At 39.0% G+C, this 20,551-nt stretch overlaps 4 protein-coding genes, 1 long non-coding RNA gene and 3 other non-coding genes across 11 annotated transcripts in view; 4 read left to right on the forward strand and 4 right to left on the reverse strand.

Moving 5' to 3' along the window:
- Nucleotides 1-387, forward strand: part of LOC124203399 (mRNA-capping enzyme-like) — an 80,941-nt gene extending 80,554 nt beyond the window's left edge. Inside the window, exon 6 of the mRNA XM_046600119.1 lies at nt 293-387. Within this exon, the coding sequence (XP_046456075.1) occupies nt 293-372 (80 nt within the window). The 3' untranslated portion in view covers nt 373-387. The remainder of the gene's footprint in view (nt 1-292) is intronic.
- A 411-nt stretch (nt 388-798) lies between these two features.
- On the reverse strand, nt 799-871 carry Trnar-acg. Its single transcript has one exon. It is a non-coding gene; the product is annotated as a tRNA-Arg (tRNA).
- A 733-nt stretch (nt 872-1,604) lies between these two features.
- Trnar-acg lies at nt 1,605-1,677 on the reverse strand. The gene has a single exon. It is a non-coding gene; the product is annotated as a tRNA-Arg (tRNA).
- A 449-nt stretch (nt 1,678-2,126) lies between these two features.
- On the forward strand, nt 2,127-3,689 carry LOC124203441. 2 transcript variants are annotated; one of them, XR_006878536.1, is made up of 8 exons: nt 2,129-2,314; nt 2,372-2,478; nt 2,536-2,726; nt 2,810-3,019; nt 3,081-3,208; nt 3,272-3,342; nt 3,406-3,474; nt 3,538-3,689. It is a non-coding gene; the product is annotated as an uncharacterized LOC124203441 (long non-coding RNA). The 2 variants fall into 2 exon arrangements; XR_006878530.1 differs by having other exon boundaries at nt 2,127-2,314; nt 2,536-3,019.
- A 2,723-nt stretch (nt 3,690-6,412) lies between these two features.
- On the reverse strand, nt 6,413-6,485 carry Trnar-acg. Its single transcript has one exon. It is a non-coding gene; the product is annotated as a tRNA-Arg (tRNA).
- A 1,050-nt stretch (nt 6,486-7,535) lies between these two features.
- LOC124189010 (mRNA-capping enzyme-like) lies at nt 7,536-8,922 on the forward strand. 2 transcript variants are annotated; one of them, XM_046581960.1, is made up of 3 exons: nt 7,536-7,723; nt 8,163-8,703; nt 8,766-8,922. In XM_046581960.1, the coding sequence occupies exons 2-3, from the start codon at nt 8,263-8,265 to the stop codon at nt 8,847-8,849; spliced, it is 525 nt and encodes a 174-aa protein (XP_046437916.1). In that variant the 5' UTR covers nt 7,536-7,723; nt 8,163-8,262; the 3' UTR covers nt 8,850-8,922. The 2 variants fall into 2 exon arrangements, with proteins under 2 accessions (XP_046437916.1, XP_046437915.1); XM_046581959.1 differs by having other exon boundaries at nt 7,537-7,723; nt 8,160-8,703.
- Nucleotides 8,923-13,595: 4,673 nt separating this feature from the next.
- On the forward strand, nt 13,596-15,639 carry LOC124202672 (mRNA-capping enzyme-like). 2 transcript variants are annotated; one of them, XM_046599029.1, is made up of 6 exons: nt 13,596-13,760; nt 14,197-14,740; nt 14,807-14,974; nt 15,042-15,139; nt 15,217-15,407; nt 15,472-15,639. In XM_046599029.1, exons 2-6 carry the CDS (start codon nt 14,300-14,302, stop codon nt 15,549-15,551), a joined length of 978 nt encoding a protein of 325 aa, XP_046454985.1. In that variant the 5' UTR covers nt 13,596-13,760; nt 14,197-14,299; the 3' UTR covers nt 15,552-15,639. The 2 variants fall into 2 exon arrangements, with proteins under 2 accessions (XP_046454985.1, XP_046454994.1); XM_046599038.1 differs by having other exon boundaries at nt 14,200-14,740.
- Nucleotides 15,640-15,704: 65 nt separating this feature from the next.
- LOC124202664 (phosphatidylinositol 4,5-bisphosphate 3-kinase catalytic subunit alpha isoform-like) lies at nt 15,705-20,381 on the reverse strand. The gene is made up of 16 exons (XM_046599016.1): nt 20,194-20,381; nt 19,946-20,110; nt 19,728-19,888; nt 19,369-19,670; nt 19,092-19,302; nt 18,611-19,027; nt 18,407-18,542; nt 17,992-18,329; nt 17,821-17,924; nt 17,619-17,758; nt 17,356-17,549; nt 16,994-17,288; nt 16,745-16,928; nt 16,400-16,669; nt 16,233-16,338; nt 15,705-16,165 (listed from the first exon to the last, which is right to left on the reverse strand). Exons 2-16 carry the CDS (start codon nt 20,076-20,078, stop codon nt 16,010-16,012), a joined length of 3,147 nt encoding a protein of 1,048 aa, XP_046454972.1. The 5' UTR covers nt 20,079-20,110; nt 20,194-20,381; the 3' UTR covers nt 15,705-16,009.
- Nucleotides 20,382-20,551: the final 170 nt, after the last annotated feature.

The raw sequence follows: 20,551 nt of genomic DNA on the forward strand, positions 1-20,551 counted from the left end.
CTGAAAGAGGCTGAATTCGAGAGCGATACAGGTGTGTATTCTCTCTACCAACGAGACGAGACCAACTGATCTTGTGATCAGAGGGAGGGGAGGGGGGCGACGTTGCCGAGTCATAGCAGGTGCATTATTGATTGCCGCTACTTTGAAAACACCAATGGATCTTCATCAGCACTCAGCGCTACGACCGCAATCATCCCAATGGAAGGCGCGCAATTAAAGGTAAACTGAACATTTTACAATTGACGTCAGACTAAAATTTTTACTTTCCTTATATGGATTTCTATTGCCATAGGGAAAATGGAAGCGCTAGAAAATGCCGTTTCTCGTGATCTTCTCCTGGCTACTCTAGAAAATTCTAGAGGTTTGGAATAAAATTGTTTTCCCCTTCGGTTTGTCTCGTTCTTTGTTCATGGTTTCATCAATTTCGCCCATCAGAAGTTCATCCGCGATTATTAATATAAAAACAAAATAAGACATTCCCATTAGGTTACAAAAATCTAAGCAAAGAAACAAACAAGCCAAAACGCTGAAGTGGAAAAATGATCCTGCTCTTCATTTAGATTCATTACTATTCCGCTCTATTTCTTGTAATCTTGTTTGATCTACTGTGTGAATCAACAAAGTGGCATTTTTTTAAAGTAAACTATTTACTTATTGACTATTTCCTGAACAATCATTAGAAATACACTAAGTTGAGCTAGGAAATGTGTCTTTTTTCTCTATAAAATACTTCCCAATGATTTGAATAATAAATGTTCGGAACTGAATAGAATCCGAATAAATTGTTAGATGGTAAGATGAACGTGCCAGGGATCGAACCTGGAATCTCCTGCTCCGTAGGCAGGCGCCTTATCCATTGGGCCACACGTCCTATGGGAGAGCCGTTTTTTCCCTCTTGTAAAATTTCCGCACGTAGTTTCTCCGGATCCCACTGATGAATTTTTTTGGGTAGGATACGTTTGAAAGTGTCCAGAGAATTAATGTCAAATATGTTCAAATATTTGAATAGCTTGCTTTAAATGAGTAAATTGCTTGTGAGTCACAATAAGCTTTCTTTTGCACAATGTTGTAGGTCGTACCCGAAAAGATAACCGTAATGTTTCTCTTCCTGTTTCTCTTGACAACCTCATTGATTGACGTTAGCGATAGTTTGAAACAAATTATTCAGGATGATTCATTGTTTGGCATTAGTTGACAAAAGTTGAATAGTTTACGGTGTTTACCGACACTCAAACAGTCAAACGATAATCTGAATGTCGACAAATATGGCTAACGACTCACAACTTTTTTAATGCAACAAAACATGTAAGCCAACATTCACTCATATCTACTCTGACACAAATTATGTATATAACGAAGACCTTACTTTGACCTGGCTCGTGTTTTTCGCCCGTTTACGTACACAATTTGGGAAAATTCACCACAGGTCAAACTGTCCCCCCCCTCCCACCTGTAATGTGGATTGAAAAGTAAACTAACGTCGTACGCCTCATATATATGCTCTCAAACTTGGATATGCCACTTTTCTAGTAATCCCATGTAATGTTTTCTATCAAATAGATTTTCTTTTGGTTTAGCAAAATCGATTCACATTTTCTACAAAATGAACGTGCCAGGGATCGAACCTGGAATCTCCTGCTCCGTAGGCAGGCGCCTTATCCATTGGGCCACACGTCCGTAACATAAGATATTAAGTGAAATAATATGTTGCTGCACAGCAGCGGCAAACTACTTAATTTGGCCCTTTTCAGTAGTTTAAAACTGCTGTATTAATAAGTAGTTTAGGAAAAGTAGGATTTATCCTACTTAACTCGGAAAATGCCTACTGAATGGTGATTCTTCCTACTTATTTTTGTTAACATACTTAAATTTGAACAGAAAGTTTAAAAAAAAAGTAGTTTACCCCAATTTAAGTTACTTAGAAAAAAAAGTAGTTTTGAAATGCCTACTTATTTTAAATTTTCATACTTTTTTTTTAAATATTTAATTAGTTATAGCAATCCAGTAGTTTACACTACTAAACTACTTAAATTATTCATACTTAAATTTAAAAAGCTACTTTTTCCGGTTATCGATTGGTAAGCTAAGAATTGATTTGTGGACTTGGTAAAAAATACTCAAAATTATTTTGTTTTGATCAGGAAGCAGACAACGAGACTTGCAGACGAGTTACTCATTTGTTCATGTGTGTTTATTTTATAGATCATTGAGATCATATCACCACTTAGACGGAACAGCTTCAGCTTACCAATTAATTCTCCAAGTTTTTAGAAGAAGGATTTGACTTGGCTAGTCAACAACACAAGCCAAAAAGGTATAAAAATTATTTACACGATAGTTACTCAGTTGTTCATTTATGTTTATTTGATAGATCATTGAGATCATATCACCACTGTTACACGGAACAGGTTCAGCTTACCAATTCTCCAAGTTTTTAGAAGAAGGATTTGACTTGGCTAGTCAACAACACAAGCCAAGGTATAAAAATTATTTACACGATAGTTACTCAGTTACTCATTTGTGTTTATTTTATAGATCATTGATATCATATCATCACTGTTACATGGAACACCTTTAGTTGTTGTAAAGATGCTGCCAGCTATCCAGCTAATGTTGAAGGCATGCAGTCTCAATCGATCATCATAAACTAGTTATCTCTGCCAACATCAGTGATATTGTTTGTACCAAACACACTCAGGCATGCCTTAGTGTGAACTGAGTTCATTGTAAGTGCCCCTCCAATAACTCAGTGCAATTTTAATGTGGTGATTTTATACTTTTTTAATTAAGTTCATTTGTACTTAAATAGGAGTTTTTATTTTATTTATTATTTTGTTATTTCACATTTTCATGACATGGCAACGTCATGAAAATTTGCACATTTCAAACATATCGGCAACGTTTAGAGCGTCAAAGACGCTCATGTCTCCTAGCACTTTACGAGAGCACTTCTCTCGTGGTGAAACCGTGAAATAGTGTTTTATTTATGTGAAATAAGAAGCCGTCAAGTCGATATTCGGTAAGCAGTCTTATCTGATTCTGTGCTTGTTACTTAAATTTAGCTTTTGCTTTCCTCGTAGAAATTTTCCGTCACATAAAAGTTCCAAACTCTTCATCTATGCGATGGACATCACTCAGTGGAGTGCTTCTGAAGTTAAGCAAGCTTTGGAAGCAGAAGGCTTTGAGTTGGATATCTGCGAAACTTTGTGTGAGTCTTTAATTTACTCGTAGTGAGTCTTTCAATTAAGCTGCTGTATTTTTCCAATTTCAGGTACGCTCAGAGAATCTCAATCCAACATGTTCAAGTCAAGCTGAGACTGCGTGAACACCAATGCTGACAAAGTGAGTCTTTAATTTACTCGTGTTGAGTCTTTCAATTAACCTGCCATATTTCTCTAATTTCAGGTACGCTCAGAGAATCTCAATCCAACATGTTCAAGTCAAGCTGAGACTGTGAACACCAATGCTGACAAAGTGAGTCTTTAATTTACTCGTAGTGAGTCTTTCAATTAAGCTGCTATATTTCTCTAATTTCAGGTACGCTCAGAGAATCTCAATCCAACATGTTCAAGTCAAGCTGAGACTTCAAACACCAATGCTGACAAAGTGAGTCTGATGGACTGATGTGTTCCGTAATATTTCATTTTTTGACGATTGATTGTAACTTCAATACAATAATGTGTTACTCACATCATTGTTTAATTAGTGCTTTCATTTCTTAAGATTAGTAGACAGATTTTAAGTAGGTAAAAAAGTTAAGTATGCGTAAATAAATAAGTATGGTGAAATAAAGTAGGAGTAAAAAAAAGTAGCCTGCCAAGATAATAAGGGAATATTTCAGTAGTTTTAAACTACTTGTTAAACTACTTATTATAGAAGATACTTTAAAAATAAAGTATGTTGATGAAATAAAGTAGGGAAAAAAAATAAGTATGAACGTCTCACGATTAAGTAGTTAGAATTAAGTAGTTTGCCGCTGCTGTGTGGTTAACTGTTTTTAAAATAATATCCGATGTATTGTAATCTTATGTTGAGTGTTGCATGATCTATTGAATTGTCTTTGTCTTTGTCAGTCGCACTCCGAACTCCAAGCGTTCAGGTAACGCGCTAACTACGGCACGAATACTACAAATCTCCAAATCTTCAATCAGTTTTTATGCAAAGGTCAAGACAGACTGTCTGTGTTGAGCCGTACCGTTGTTGACAAGCATTGTTCGAAGATGGACCGCCGTGCCAGGGGTTGTCCTCAACAATCACAAAAGTGAGTTTTTACTAGATGTAGTAAGCGGACGTAAGATTATTTTCGTTATTGTCTGTGGTAGAGTAGCATATGTTAGTTCTTGACCGGCCTGTTAATAAGTACCTAATAAATTTCAGTCGAAATGTTTTCAAATATTTTAATAGTTTAAATAGCTTAAATGAGTATTACCTATTTAACAGCTTTATTTGCGCAATGTCGTAGGTCGGATAATAAGATAATGGTGAATTGGTGATGTTTCTCTTGACAAGGCACATTGCGATAGTTGGAACATATATGCCCAATAATTCAGGATGATTCATTGTTTTTAAAAATAGTTTATACCCAGAAAACGATAACGGAATTTAAAAACCGGGAAATAACCGACTACTTACCAACATTTTGAATATTTTACATATTAAAGGCCAACATTCACTCAGATCAACCCTGACACAAAATTTCTGGATAACGAAGACGTTGAGGGGGTACATCTTGTAAATGATTTTGACATGGTTCGTGACATGCAAGTGCGTTTGGGAAGATTCGCCAAAGGACCGACGGATATTTTCCCTGTAATGTGGCCCGTCTCCTTGTCCAAAAAGAACGTCCACTGGCTAGCATCGAAGCCATATGTGGTGGGACCCAAACCATCCGGACCGCGATTTCTGCTTTACATTGATTCTTCCGGGGATATTTTCCTGGAGAACATGACGCAGCACATCTTTCTTGTCGACGAAGATCACGCCATTAAGATTGAAACGTCTGACGGGAGACCAATAACGGATACTGTTCTCGACGGAATAATTACAAGAGAGAAATTAAATGGCGCTGATGCCCGTTGTGAAGGAAATAAGGAAGACGGAACTACCGGAAAATTGACGTTCGTTATTCGGGACGCAATCAGATGCAACGGAAATGATCTGACTGGTTTGAATATCCTTGAACGAATCGCTTTTGTCAGGGTAAGTTATTATACCAATCTGTTTGTATACGAATCATGTTTCTGATTACTTTCTGATTTGTGTGACAAACTGACAACAGGAAGAGATTATAGGCCTAATACCGAGGACGCATGCCTGTGTAAAGGAGAACGAGGCATTTGACTTGGATATCGTCGATTATGAGGAAGCGCATCTAACGGAAAATTTCTTGTCTGTTGAATACGCTCGGCGATTCAAATTTCCGTTGGATTTTTTTATTTTTTATCCAAAAAAGAAGGTTCATTCATCCACTGACTTTTTCTTGTTGGTCTCTCCGTAATTTTTTTCCCCTTTAATTAAAGGGCTACAAATGCGGATCCAACCCCAATTTTTTTAAGTGGCAGGAAAATGACAATCAAAAATGCAGTTTTCGACTTAAAATTCCAAAAGGAATAAAAAAGTGATGAAACAACCAATTTGTGAAAAGGAAATTTTTTTTAAATTTCTTCCTTCGTTGATTTTTTTTTTTAGTCCGGCAGAGGCCGAGCTTTATGTAGGGAGCCAAGACCGCATCGAAATCAAATACGACATGATTAGACTGACGGATGAAATGAAAATGCTGGACGGATGCATTATTGATTGCCGCTATTTTGATCACCAATGGATTTTCATCAAGCAGCGCCACGACCGCAATCATCCCAATGGAAGTCGGGCAGTTATGGGTAAACTGAACATTTTATAACTGACGTGAAACGGAGATTTTAGCTTCCCTCTAAAGCTGGTCTTTTTTTTACTTTTTTCTAGGGAAAATGGAAGCGCTTGAAAATCAAGTTTCTCGTGATTTTCTTCTGACACATTTAAATATTGCTAGAGGTTTGGAGTAAAATTGTTTGTTTGCCAGGTTTGCCTAGCAATGGGTCGAGTTTGTGTAGACGTATGGTATAGTTATAATATTAATCATCGAGTCGATATTCTAATAATAAATAACATATATCGTAATAACAAATAGAAAAAATGCACTGGTAATTTAAACACAATTTGAATTTATTTTTGCAAAAAAAGCGCCTAGTCAATGGCGAAGATAATGTTAAGATAAAGTAAACTATTTCCTTGACTATTTCCTGGACAATCAAATAGATATACACCAAGTTGAGCTAGGAAATGTGTCTTTTTTCTCTATAAACTGCTTAATAATGATTTGAATAGTAAATGTTCGGAACTAAATAGAATCCGAATTATCTTTTAAATGGTAATATGAACGTGCCAGGGATCGAACCTGGAATCTCCTGCTCCGTAGGCAGGCGCCTTATCCATTGGGCCACACGTCCGATGATATTCTAGAATATTTTTTCGAATGCAATCCTTATTTTCAATCCTGGGTAGATCTTATATATCAGTGGATCTTATGTATCAGATATTCAACTCTAAAGGTGTTATAGCGGATGGTTCAGTTTAGTATTACATTGATCCTTCCGGGGATTAACTAGACTCTATTTTAAATATATGGTTTTATTGATTTCAACCATATCGAGTTCATTCACGATGATTCTAAAAAAAATTAAGAATAAAATTCACAAAATGAAAAATGAAAATAAACCAAAAAACGCTGAAACGGGAACATTAATAATACGTTGAATAGGAAATTTGTCTCTTGTCCTTTTTTAAAATTACGTTTTAGGCGGTTTAAGGCCTTTATCAGTTCTCCGAACCCCATGCGAGTAGATTAAACTTTAACCTGCGGGACGAATACTATTAATTATAAATCTTTAACAAGTTTTTACACAACGGTGAAGATATGAAGCTTCCGTGTCCGGCTTGTGGTGCTAATGTCGTTGTATACAAGTGTCGAAGTTTGACGTATAACTATATCAGCTGAGAAGCGTTGGCGAACCCGGTAAACTTGAGTATAAGTTGCGCGCTTGCGAGTTATTGCGCCCATAAAACGCGCTCGTTCCAATCTCTTCACTGGGTTCCTTTCACACAAAAGATTTTCATCAAGATCATAAATTGTCACTTTAGGATTAGAAGCTATAAACGTTCAAGGTTCATTATACGGACTCGGTAAAAGGAGATTGGAAACATGAAGGATAAAAGGAGGAAGCACAACTCTCGCAAGTGATGTGTCTTTGTTTTTTTGTTATTGGCAAAATATTTTCGTTCCTTTTTATCATCACTAGATGGCGAAGAATGGTCTAAATCTTTGATTGATACATTTCATACATGACAGACGCCATAATGATGGCAAAATCAAAGAAAATGTCTTGATTTAGACAAACCCGGCTACTTTTGCGAAACTAATGGGGGGGGGGGACGAATCTATTGTTGCTGATCGCAAAGAAATTGTAAGATCAACACTTGGCATGAGTTAGTTCTCCTCCAATCCTCCTCCATGGTGGAAAAATAACTGCGTGACGTGTTCCGCTTCCGCAATTCACGTTTTTATCTGCTGGTCGTCATCCGTCTGTGATCCATTTAAGATGGACCACCGAGGCCGATCCGGGTATTCTACTCCATCAAATTACTCGCGTAATGGGAGAGGAAGAGGTCACCATCATTAGTCACAGAAGTGAGTTTTGATTAGTTATATTTATTATTATACTCTTACTTTGGCGAGGGATTAGTCTTTTTGTGACGATATGTTTTTGATCTGTAGTGGCTAGTACAGTGTCCGGTTAATTTAGTTTGATGATGTTTAAAATTTTAAAATATTTGAACATGCTATAAACTTTAAATGATCAGCATTCGTGTCATGAGTGGATGTGTAGGCCTACTATATACTGTATAACTTATTTGTTTGCGCAATTGATACTAATTAAACATTGAATTCGGAAGAAGATAATAACGACATTTGGCAACGCACATTGCGATAATTGGAACTGGCATACCCGAATGATTCAGTGTTTGAACAAATACTTCAATAATAGTTTATCGACGGTTAAGCGATAACTAAAAATCTGGCAAATTATAACGCAACTGAAAAACGACTCTTTTTGAATTCTTAGCAGAGCACCTAAAAAATTCACCCTCAACACTGACACCAAATTTCTGGATAATGTAGACGTTGCGGGGGTACATCTTGTGAATGATTTTGACCTGGTTCGTGAAATGCAAGTGCGTTTGGGAAAATTCGCCAAAGGTCAGACTGATTTTTTCCCTGTAATGTGGCCCGTCTCCTTGTCGACGGAGAATGTCCACTCGCTTGCATCGGAGCCTTACGTGGTGGCACCCAAACCATCCGGACCGCGGTTTCTGCTTTACATTGATTCTTCCGGGGATATTTTCCTGGAGAATATGACGCAACACATCTTTCATGTCGACGAGGATCACGCCATTAAGATAGAAACGTTTGACGGGCGACCTGTCACTGACACTGTCCTCGATGGGATCATTACAAGCGAAAAATTCAATGGTGCTGATGCCAGTTGCGAGAAAAATAAGGAAGAAGGAACTAACAGAAAATTGACGTTTTTAATTCGTGACGCAATCAGATGCAACGGAAAGGATCTGACTAACTATAATATTCTTAAACGAATCACTTTTGTCAGGGTAAGTTATTAATCTGTTTGTATTTGAATTTTGAATCATGTTTCTGATTTGTGTGACAATAGGAGGAGATCTTGATACCGAGTTGTGCCGGTGTGAAAAAGAACGAGGCATTTGATTTGGATATTGTCAAGTATGAGGAAGCGTAATCAGACTGAAAATTATTGGTCTGATGAATGCGCCCAGCGTTTCAAATATCAGTTTCGTTCGCTCATGTTCTGCCCACGAACAAAGGTGACATCCACTTGCACTTGTTTGGTTATAGTCTTGTCCTTAACTACAAATGCGGAACCAACTACGACGTCTTTCAATGGCAGGATTTGCCCAGTACCTTACTTGAAGCTTTCGTCATCACGGCGATGCTATAGACATCTGGTGGTGATTCTGGTTGTTGACTTGTTGCGTCATCAAAGATTGCGACATCTGGTGGTGATTTGTTTGGGCATGTTTGGGCATCCATCCATCCATATATAATAAAAGAACAAGCTTTTGGGGGAGGGGCTTATTCATGTCACGCATAATGTGTCAACACAGGCTCCTCCCCCAAAATGGAACATGCCCAAACATGCCCAAACAAATCACTACCATATGTCGTCGCCGTGATGACGCAATCTTTGATGACGCAACAACCAGCATCACCACCAGATGTCTATAGCATCGCCGTGATAATCTTCAAGTAAGGTACTGGGCAGATTTCCCACGATAAAATATATTACGAACAGATGATTAAGCCACAGAAAAGCGAATTCAAAAAGAGTCCGACTTTACGCTAGACAAAAGTTCCCCGGATTTGACCGGGGCTCAGGTTGCTCGTATATAATGAGGCTCAGGTTGCTCGTATATAATAAAAGAACAAGCTTTTGGGGGAGGGGCTTATTCATGTGTCAACACAGGCTCCTCCCCCAAAATGGAACATGCCCAAACATGTAAGCTTTTGGGGGAGGAGCCTGTGTCTGTCACGCGCTGTGATTGGTCAGTCGATTTTGGGGGAGGAGCTTATTCATGATCAAATCACCACCAGATGTCTATAGCATCGCCGTGACGCAACCATGCCCCAACCATGACGCAACAACCAGAATTGAATTTAAGTTTGCAGTTATTAAACTAAAGGGTGGTTATTTTTAATTTCAATCATTGAACTTTATGTGTAAAAATCTATTCTAAATATAATAAAAGAACAAGCTTTTGGGGGAGGAGTTTATTCATGTCACGCACAATGTCACGGATAATGTCACGAACATTTTGGGGGAGGAGCTTATTCATGTCTCAAGGGGGAGGAGCTTATCCTGCCCAAACATGCCCAAACAAATCACCACCAGATGTCGTCGCCGTGATGACGCAATCTTTGATGACGCAACAACCAGCATCACCGCAAGATGTCTATAGCATCTCCGTGATGACGAAATCTTCAAGTAAGGTAGTCACTGGGCAGATTTCCCACGATAAAATCTATTACGGGCAGATGATTAAGCTACAGAAAAGCGAATTGCCAAAGAGTCCAACTTTACGCTAGAAAAAAGTTCCCCGGGTTCGAACGGGGCTCAGGTTACTCGTGTTCCATATCATCCATCCATCCATAAAAACCGCATACAAACTTTTGGGGGAGGAGCCTGTGTTGACACAGACACAGGCTCCTCCCCCAAACTGTCCGTGACAGACACAGGCTCCTCCCACAAAAGCTTGTTCTTTTATTATATATGGATTTAAATATTTACGAAAGTAAGAAGATTGATCTTGAGTTGTGTTCTCTACTTCTCTCCATCGGTAGTCAAATAAAATCCCACAAAGCAGCGAAGATGCCAGAAATGAGTTGTGCAATCGATCAACGGTACTGAAACACACCCATATCCAATAATCTGTGATTTCAAATCGGCGATACAATCATTAAAATTAATTTTAACACAATAAATTCTTTCGAACATTGATCGTAAAATTCTACTGATTTCAATCAGATAAAAAAGTTTAAAGTAATTACATAGAAAATTGAAATATTGAGCAAAATTACGAAAATTCCTCTCGTGCATACTCTTCATTGTCGGTCAGAGGTTATATAAGGAAGAGTCAAAAGCTATATAGGCTACAGCTAACTAGAAGAGTATAGTCTAAATACTATTACTACGAACAATTCGTCTATTGAAAAAATGGCTCTTTTAGTATTCGTTTGCGCAACCATATTTGCTTGGGTCTGTTTTCTACTGATAAAAAATTCTGAATCAGATACCACAACTGAAACCAGACCAGAACCTAATCCGGAATCTTGTAACAATCAAGTTCCGACAACCGAAGTGCAAGAGGCAACCAGCCGGACCCATATAACACCCCTACCTGTTATGTGGAAACCGGAACAAGCCTCTGCCGTATTACCTGACAGTACTGATTCAATGGATAAAAATACCGAAAAGTCGCCGGTTGATCATTTCCCGGGGACAACAACGAAAATAAACGAAGAGTATGTGAAAAACCTAGAAAACGACAACCAGAATCTAAAAAACGAGATTAGGGTATGTCAGAATAGGCTTCACAATGTCAGCGCCATGCACGGTGTTGACGAGATAGCCCTAGTAGAGGAGAAGGAGAGACTCAAAGACGAGGGTAAATTTCTGAAGGTATCTGTGGCTAAGTACGAATCGTATAGCCGGAATCAAGAGAAACTGGATTCCGATGAACTTACGCAACTCAGATATGAAAATTCCAAGCTGAAAACCAATCTCGAGCTGTCAGATCGTACAGTGAGTTTCCAATCGGACGAAATAAAGAACCTGATGAATACGACAAACGACCTGAACAATAAATTGAAGGAAACATTATTGCAATACGATGAGCTGATGGATAAAGACGTGGCTTCGAAGGCAAAAGTCGCTCAACTAAAAAAAGAGTTAACTGCATTCGAGTCTCAAATCGACGAGCTCAAGAAAGAAAAATCCGTTCTGCTCTGCAATGACTCGACGTGGGAAACCACAAAAATGCTCAGAAACGAAATCATCCATTTGAAATATACAATAGGAACTAAGAATGAGATCCTGTCATCAAAAATGTGCGAGCTGGAACGAGAACGAATTAAAAACGAAGACAGCTTCATATGCAAAGGTATGCTCGCAATAAAGGAGAGGGAAAATAAGATATTAAAGTCCCGTAATTTGGACCTGGAAAGCGATAAATCTTTACTCGAGTTAAATAATGACAACCTAAAGAAGGAGGCTGAAGATTGCCGAGAAGAACTAGAGAGACTAAAACAAGAGAATCAAAAACTTTTGGACACTCAAGAGGAAACTTTGTCTTCCGTGTAAAAATCGACAAAGTTGGCTAAAGAGCAAGTGGAGGCGCTATCGGAAGCTCTGGCTGCAATGCAAGAAGCAACTAAACATATCCAAAACGCAGCTAAAGCTACGAAAACAGAAGGCGAATCGTAGCTTCGGTATTCAACCAACTCCAAATCGAAGAGCCCATCATCCCTCCAGTCACAAAAATTACTGAAATCTTAACGTCATTAGCTTGTAATTCCACTGCAGTTCAAGCTTAATCACCAGTGACCGAACCACAGCCTCTAGTAACTGACGAAATGGAGAATACCCCGGCCCGCACCTTTAATGAAAAGAAAACCGTCAAGCAGTGCACTAAACAACCGCAGGCTGCATTACCCGAATTTTCCATCAAAACCACTATAGAAAAAAAAGTCTACGTCGATCGAATCGTCGTGACTGGAATATCGAATAAGGATTGCGGGCGAGTTGTCGGACGCCATGGAACAAATGTAAAAAGGCTAGAAGAAGAATATTGGGTTAGTGTAAGCTTTATCAATGGGAATCTTTTCATAACCGGCGCGGAGATGCTGAAAGCCGACTGGCACCTTGTAGTGACGTCATCGACAACCTGCCAGTCACCATCGAGTGTCCTACAATCAATTTGAGAAGAAAACATCTTTTCCGAGGATTATTTGTTGAGAGAATTAGCTTACAATCACACTGTACATATTTATCGTCCATGTCGAGAACATAAGTACGTTACCATCTGGGGTACGATAGACAATTGCCGACGAGTGTACGAAATTCTACAAAACGGTTCTCGTTGATTTCTTTTTTTCTTTCTTTCTTTTAAGTTAAGTTACAATTGAAGCTGAACGTCAGACTTGCCTATCAGTATATTTGTTGTCTTGCAATGACGTAGCCTCCTCGTGACAATCCAAAGGGATTGGCGGATGAACCCGTCGACGGAGTTGGTGAGCTGTCGCTGGTGTGATGTAAGTGAGGACTTTCGAAATTCCTGGCACTTGTGTACGAGTTGAGTTATCGTGACTTCTCTATATACACGGTGAAAGGAATTAGATCATCTTCACTCGCACGCCAGTGTACAGTTGACTAACGTATAACTATCAGCTGAGAAGCGTTGGCGAACCCGGTAAACTTGAGTATAAGTTGCGCGCTTGCGAGTTGCGCCCATAAAACGCGCTCGTTCCAATCTCTTCACTGGGTTCCTTTCACACAAAAGATTTTCATCAAGATCATAAATTGTCACTTTAGGATTAGAAGCTATAAACGTTCAAGGTTCATTATACGGACTCGGTAAAAGGAGATTGGAAACATGAAGGATAAAAGGAGGAAGCACAACTCTCGCAAGTGATGTGTCTTTGTTTTTTTGTTATTGGCAAAATATTTTCGTTCCTTTTTATCATCACTAGATGGCGAAGAATGGTCTAAATCTTTGATTGATACATTTCATACATGACAGACGCCATAATGATGGCAAAATCAAAGAAAATGTCTTGATTTAGACAAACCCGGCTACTTTTGCGAAACTAATGGGGGGGGGGACGAATCTATTGTTGCTGATCGCAAAGAAATTGTAAGATCAACACTTGGCATGAGTTAGTTCTCCTCCAATCCTCCTCCATGAAAAAATAACTGCGTGACGTGTTCCGCTTCCGCAATTCACGTTTTTATCTGCTGGTCGTCATCCGTCTGTGATCCATTTAAGATGGACCACCGAGGCCGATCCGGGTATTCTACTCCATCAAATTACTCGCGTAATGGGAGAGGAAGAGGTCACCATCATTAGCCACAGAAGTGAGTTTTGATTATTTATATTTATTATTATACTCTTACTTTGGCGAGGGATTAGTCTTTTTGTGACGATATGTTTTTGATCTGTAGTGGCTAGTACAGTGTCCGGTTAATTTAGTTTGATGATGTTTAAAATTTTAAAATATTTGAACATGCTATAAACTTTAAATGATCAGCATTCGTGTCATGAGTGGATGTGTAGGCCTACTATATACTGTATAACTTATTTGTTTGCGCAATTGATACTAATTAAACATTGAATTCGGAAGAAGATAATAACGACATTTGGCAACGCACATTGCGATAATTGGAACTGGCATACCCGAATGATTCAGTGTTTGAACAAATACTTCAATAATAGTTTATCGACGGTTAAGCGATAACTAAAAATCTGGCAAATTATAACGCAACTGAAAAACGACTCTTTTTGAATTCTTAGCAGAGCACCTAAAAAATTCACCCTCAACCCTGACACCAAATTTCTGGATAATGTAGACGTTGCGGGGGTACATCTTGTGAATGATTTTGACCTGATTCGTGAAATGCAAGTGCGTTTGGGAAAATTCGCCAAAGGTCAGACTGATTTTTTCCCTGTAATGTGGCCCGTCTCCTTGTCGACGGAGAATGTCCACTCGCTTGCATCGGAGCCTTACGTGGTGGCACCCAAACCATCCGGACCGCGGTTTCTGCTTTACATTGATTCTTCCGGGGATATTTTTCTGGAGAACATGACGCAACACATCTTTCATGTCGACGAGGATCACGCCATTAAGATAGAAACGTTTGACGGGAGACCTGTCACTGACACTGTTCTCGATGGGATCATTACAAGCGAAAAATTCAATGGTGCTGATTCCAGTTGCGAAGGAAATAAGGAAGAAGGAAATAACAGAAAATTGACGTTTTTAATTCGCGACGCTATCAGATGCAACGGAAAGGATCTGACTAACTATAATATTCTCAAACGAATCACTTTTGTCAGGGTAAGTTATTAATATGTTGGTAATTGACTAAGGTTCTTGATTACATTCTGATTTGTGTGACAATAGGAGGAGATCTTGATACCGAGTTGTGCCGGTGTGAAAAAGAACGAGGCATTTGATTTGGATATTGTCAAGTATGAGGAAGCGTATCAGACTGAAAATTATTTGTCTGATGAATACGCCCAGCGTTTCAAATATCCGTTTCGTTCGCTCATGTTCTGCCCACGAGCAAAGGTGACATCCACATGCACTTGTTTGGTTAGTCTTGTCCTTAACTTGATTATACTTTCTGTCATTGAAGGGCTACAAATGCGGAACCAACTACGACGTCTTTCAATGGCAGGAAAATGATGTTCAGGAATGCAGTTTTCGACTAAAAATTCCGAAAGGAATTAAAGAGTTATTAAAACACAAAATTTATTACAATTTTGATTGCAGAGCAGTTTTTTTTATTTCTTCCACCGTTACACTTTTAGTCTAAAAATAGCCGAGCTTCATGCAGGGGGTCCTAATCTCTCTGAAATCAAATACGACACGATTAGACTGACAGAAGAAATTAAAACACTGGACGGATGCATCATTGATTGCCGCTATTTTGAACACCAATGGATCTTCATCAAGCAGCGCCATGACCGCAATCATCCCAATGGAAGGCGTGCAGTTATGGGTAAACTCGTCTCTTGACATCTGACGTTTTTAGTACCCATCTAATGGTGCATTTCAATCACTAGAGAAAATGGCAGCGCTTGAAAAATCCGTTTCTCGCGATCTTCTCCTGACAAATCTGGAAAAATCTAGAGGTTTGGAATGAAATTGTTTGCTTGTCACCAGTTTTTCCAGCAATGAAGTCCGATTTGTGTAGATGTAGTCGTAGTGTAGTAATAGAACTTTTAACCATCTATTCGTTTCCCATAAAAATTAATAAATTGTCCCATTAACAAATGAAATAAAAAAAAGGGTCGGGTAATTTAAACACAATTTGAATTTATTTTTGCAAAAAAAGCGCCTAGTTAATGGCGAAGATAATGTTGCAAAAGGCAACCAAGGAAATCGGCAATTTAAATACACAGCCAATGTGGCTGGCAGGACGATCAATATCGAGGGGGAGAGGAGCAATTTCTTTGTCGTTCCTCCATTTTGTACATTTTCGATTATAATTTAAGCAGATCACAAGCGTTTTTACCTAGTATAACGCGTAAAACCAAACACTCAATTGTCATGAAGGTTAAAATACCAACTGTCAGAATTCAGATCAATTAATGTAGGATTCTACATATGCTTAACGCTGTGAAAAAACCAATCCAACTTCGTGGTCCAGGCTCCTCCATAAGCTTCAAACAGCTGGTTTTGAAAGTATTCTAAAGCTTTTTCTTCCGTCTTTTCTACAGCTAGGGTTTTACGAAGGTACCCGATGTCGTCTACTGACTAAAAACAAAAAGGAAAATTTAGTAAAAATTCCACCGCCGGACACGGTTTCCAACAAATGTCATACTTGTAACTCTGGAATCCCAGTAGGCAACATCATAATAAATAACGTGATGAGAAGATTCGCATGCCGTCGAAGTGCTAGATAGGCTCGTCCACAAAGTTCTTGGAATCTAAATGAAATTAGAACAGAAATATAGATGCTGTATGCTGGCATTTAATGTGTTCACTTACAGTTGGAAGGCTTTGCTTTTCGTTGGATTCTCGACTCCCTTTGAAATGACGTAAAGGAAGTCTTCTGTGAGGACAAATGGTACTCGCTCTCGATTGATACCGAATTTCTTCTTAAAATGTCCCAAAAAATGACCAAAATCGATGTGGAAGATACTGCCATCTTCATTGACCATAATGTTATCCGGATTACGATCGCCGATACCGAGGATAAAAGTGGCGACACAATAGCCAGCACACGAATGAGTAAAAGTTTCAATGGCCTGCTCGTATCTGAAATATTTTAAAATTTGTTTCAATGAAATTTCCATTTCAAAGCCTTGACTAATTAAAAATGTCGAAAATTACTTTGGCCCTTTGTTTTTCTCCTTGATCCATTTGTGCAGCTGCGTAGAATCTACTTGAATAGCCGCCAACTTTCCACCTTGCCGCTGTATACCGTAAACAGTTTTGGCTTGCCGTACAACTTCGATCATTCCAACGTCTTTGCCCGTCGACAAACAGGCGTACGGCATCATCCGAAGGTCGAGTCCTGTGAGTAGTCGTAAAAGAAATGTTTGAGTCGGCACTTGAAATAGAAATTTAAATGACGTTCACCTTCGTTGAGCCAAATACTGTCCATAATTCTGATGACTTGCAAAGTGAGCATATCCTGTCGAAGGTCGTCACCATTTTTGAAAATGATAGAATACAGGGGCTGAATCGCGTGACCAAGAGGATCAGGATTTTTCCAGATTAGCCAAAGAGGTCTTTTAGCCGAGTCCATTATCCTGCAGTTGTCCGCAACCAAGGAGCCGAGGGTATGATTACCGTTGAGGGGCGACGTAAAATTCTGCAACGCATCCACGTAATCCGACTGAGACACTGATTCACATAAATACTTCATGCGATCCTGAAAATGGGAAAAGTTGAAAGTGAACAGGAGAGAAGTAAGCGAAGCACTTGAAAATCTACTTTACCTTTAGGGGTTCGTCTTTTTTTACTTTCAAGACATCCGTCAGTTTAGTTAACTTGTCTAGGGCTTCTACTTGCCGTAAAAGACCTTTTAAATGACCTCCTATGCCCCGACAATAAGCTTCCAGAAGAATCCCAAAACGGAGTGAGATCGAGGGATTATTCATTTCAGACTTTAAATGCCAGAAGAAAAAGTGTCCTACGCAATCGAGAGACAAATTCTTATTTAAACTAATTCGAAAAGATGCGTTTGAATCACATTTCGTACCAATTTTTTTATTAAGTAAAGAGCGTTTTAGTAAAAAGCGTGAAAGTTCATTGTCCAAATATGGTTCATATTTCAAGGTTTGAACCAACTGGAGGAGAAATTGACCGAGGGTATCATTGCTCAATGATTTATCTAACCACCTGCAACACACAAAATTAAAAATAAATCGTTCATTCAAATAAAATCAGATTTCGTAATTTACCTAACAGCAAGTTTCCGTACGGAAGGATCGGCATATTTACAATCTAGCAGCTCCAGTGCTGTTTCGGGTGCAACAGGAGGCCATACATTTAAAAGTAGGAACATCTGATTGAAAGTAAAAAACAAATTATGATCAAAGTTCCATTTCAAAGATTTATCAAGTAATACGCACTTGAGCGACATTGTCGCGGCTGTTCCATTTAACAGCTTCTAAGAGTTTCGGTAACGCATCCGGAACTTTCTTGCAACAAACGTGCCTCATTTCCCACAACATATCCTTCTCCTGTTCAGAAAGTTCGCTAAGCGGATCTTTTGCTTGAATCTCCAACAGACCCTCGATGTTGGAAGTCGTTTTTGCCGAATCGGTAGGAAGACTAGTTCCGACGATCGGTATACTGGTAACAAACCGACCATACTCTTCAACCGCATTGCTATCCGGATATAAAATCATCGGTGTCACACGATCGAATTCTACTTCCAGACATGGTGCATCTTTATTGGGATTAGATCCTACGCGACAAATCGAAGAATATATATTTTTTTTATATTACCGATCGAAAGATTAAAATAAGATAAAATTCTCAAACCGGTTGTTCCCAAATGGTTGAGTAGTGCATCCATTCCTTTAGGTACCGTCCACAGAGACAGTGAAACTTTACCGGTAAGCAGTGAATTCCGATAGTCAAACATGTTGATGTTACCCCATGCAAGCATGCAATGTTCCTGTAATTGAAAACCCCAAAAATATGTGGTGGCCTGTACTTTCATCTTGATGGTAGCAAACAACTTACCTCTCTTTTCTTTCGCTTGGTAACCGAACAGATGGAAAGACAAAGTCTGGCGCCACGCGGCAAATCGACCAAATTCAACTCAAACGTTAGCCACTGATGCCATTTGGGAGAATTAAAGGGGACCTGCTGGCTCTCTTTAGTGGAGCACAAGGGCTCTTGGCCATGATAGAGGCCAGCGCGGACGTAAATCATGTCTACGTCTCTGACATTTACATAAGTGGCCCAAAGAATGTGCACTCGAAACAAGTTGTTGAGTTGCCACAGGGAAAGAGAATTGCCAGTAGGAGGGTTTGGAAGAGTTCTTCGCATGTACGACGGTATGTGCAAAGTGTTTTCTGGAAGGCTTGCATAAACTTCGCGGCGGGAAAACAGGCAGAGCTGAGGAATTTCTCCTTTCGCTAAACAATGGCGAATGTACTGAAGTAGGAGCACAACAATTACTACGTGAAATGCGTGATGACAGAATTATTTAATGTAATACCTTATACTGACAAATTGCATATCGTTCGAGTAAAAATTCCTGGGTTCCACAAACTTTTAGCACAAAACTTTTCTGGTGTTCGTCGATGAGCTGTATTTGCTGTTCACGCGACATTCGGAGGCTTTTACTCTTTTTGCCGATAGCTTCAGCGACAACCGTTTCTGGGAACGCGTCTTTTGACACCCGAACTGTTAGCTTTTGCTGGTCAGCTCTGCGGGGAAAAAAATTGCTTTTATTGCTGGATTATTTCATTGGACAAAAAGTCATTTTGCCATACCCGTCATTTGCTAACTGCCATATACACAGGATTATCTCTCCTCGATCGAGCTTTTTTTCAATTGACGAAGGAAAGTCGTTTTTAGTCTCAACTTCTGCAGGATAGGCGAAAAGCGCTTGGGTTTCTAGTCCCTCAAGATCACGTAACTCTGCACATTCTTTGCAAACCTGCATAATATTTCGTCTAAAATCTTGCACTTCAGGATCCTTCATTTCATCCAGTTCATGGATGGCAACTCCAACAGCTAAACCAATCTCTGAGTTGAGAATTTTTTCCATTTTATTTCCTTGGGGCTCAATAATCTGAAAAAGAAAATATTTGAATCCAATCATTTTTGAATATCTCACAACATGACTTACTTTCAAAAGAGGAAGAAATAAACGCAGATCACACAATCTTCGGGACTCGTCATAAAATTCTTCTTGCTCAGCATCATGTGAAATGGAAACAAAAATGTATGTGGATGGATCTCCAAGGAGATAGAACAGTGGGTGTTTTTTTGCTTCCCTCCACAAGTTTCCTGTTTACAGAGATGCAATGGACAAGTTTTCTATAGGAATAAACATTGTAAGTTTACCTTTGATGACATTTAGGGGGGCATCTCTTACACACCCCAACTGAATGACAATTCCATTTGGCAATAAACAATCAACAAGGACAGATGATGGCATAACAGGATGCCCCCATAATTCTCCTGAAGACGGAGGCATTTTGAATGTCACTAATTCACTATACCTCGTCACTTGAAGGAAACGAAAAGTCAATAAGCATCAATGCATAACGAATACAGTAGGAACAGCCCCTAGTCAACGCAACACAACATACCCCGTATACAAGTTCAACCGACTAATTTGACAGCTGGTTCAAAGCATTTCCTTATTAGATCTGGACTTATCCAACACGTACAAAAAACAGTAACTGCTGGTTCGCTTGCAGCTGTTTGTGACTTTGAAATACAGCAACGGATAGCGTACTTATAATACGAGAGTAAGGGAATGTGTAAATAGCCTTGACAACCGCTTGAGGTAATTGGCGTTCCGTTAGAGAGCGCTGATAGACATCCCAGCTCATAAACGTTCGATACATATTATTTATGTTAAAATTGATTGTAGTAAGAATTAATTCACGAAATGAATCATCTTTTTATTAATATCGTATTTTAGTTTGAATAAAATATTTTTTA

This window comes from Daphnia pulex, chromosome 2 (genome assembly GCF_021134715.1).
Source record: "Daphnia pulex isolate KAP4 chromosome 2, ASM2113471v1".
NCBI lineage: Eukaryota > Metazoa > Arthropoda > Branchiopoda > Diplostraca > Daphniidae > Daphnia > Daphnia pulex.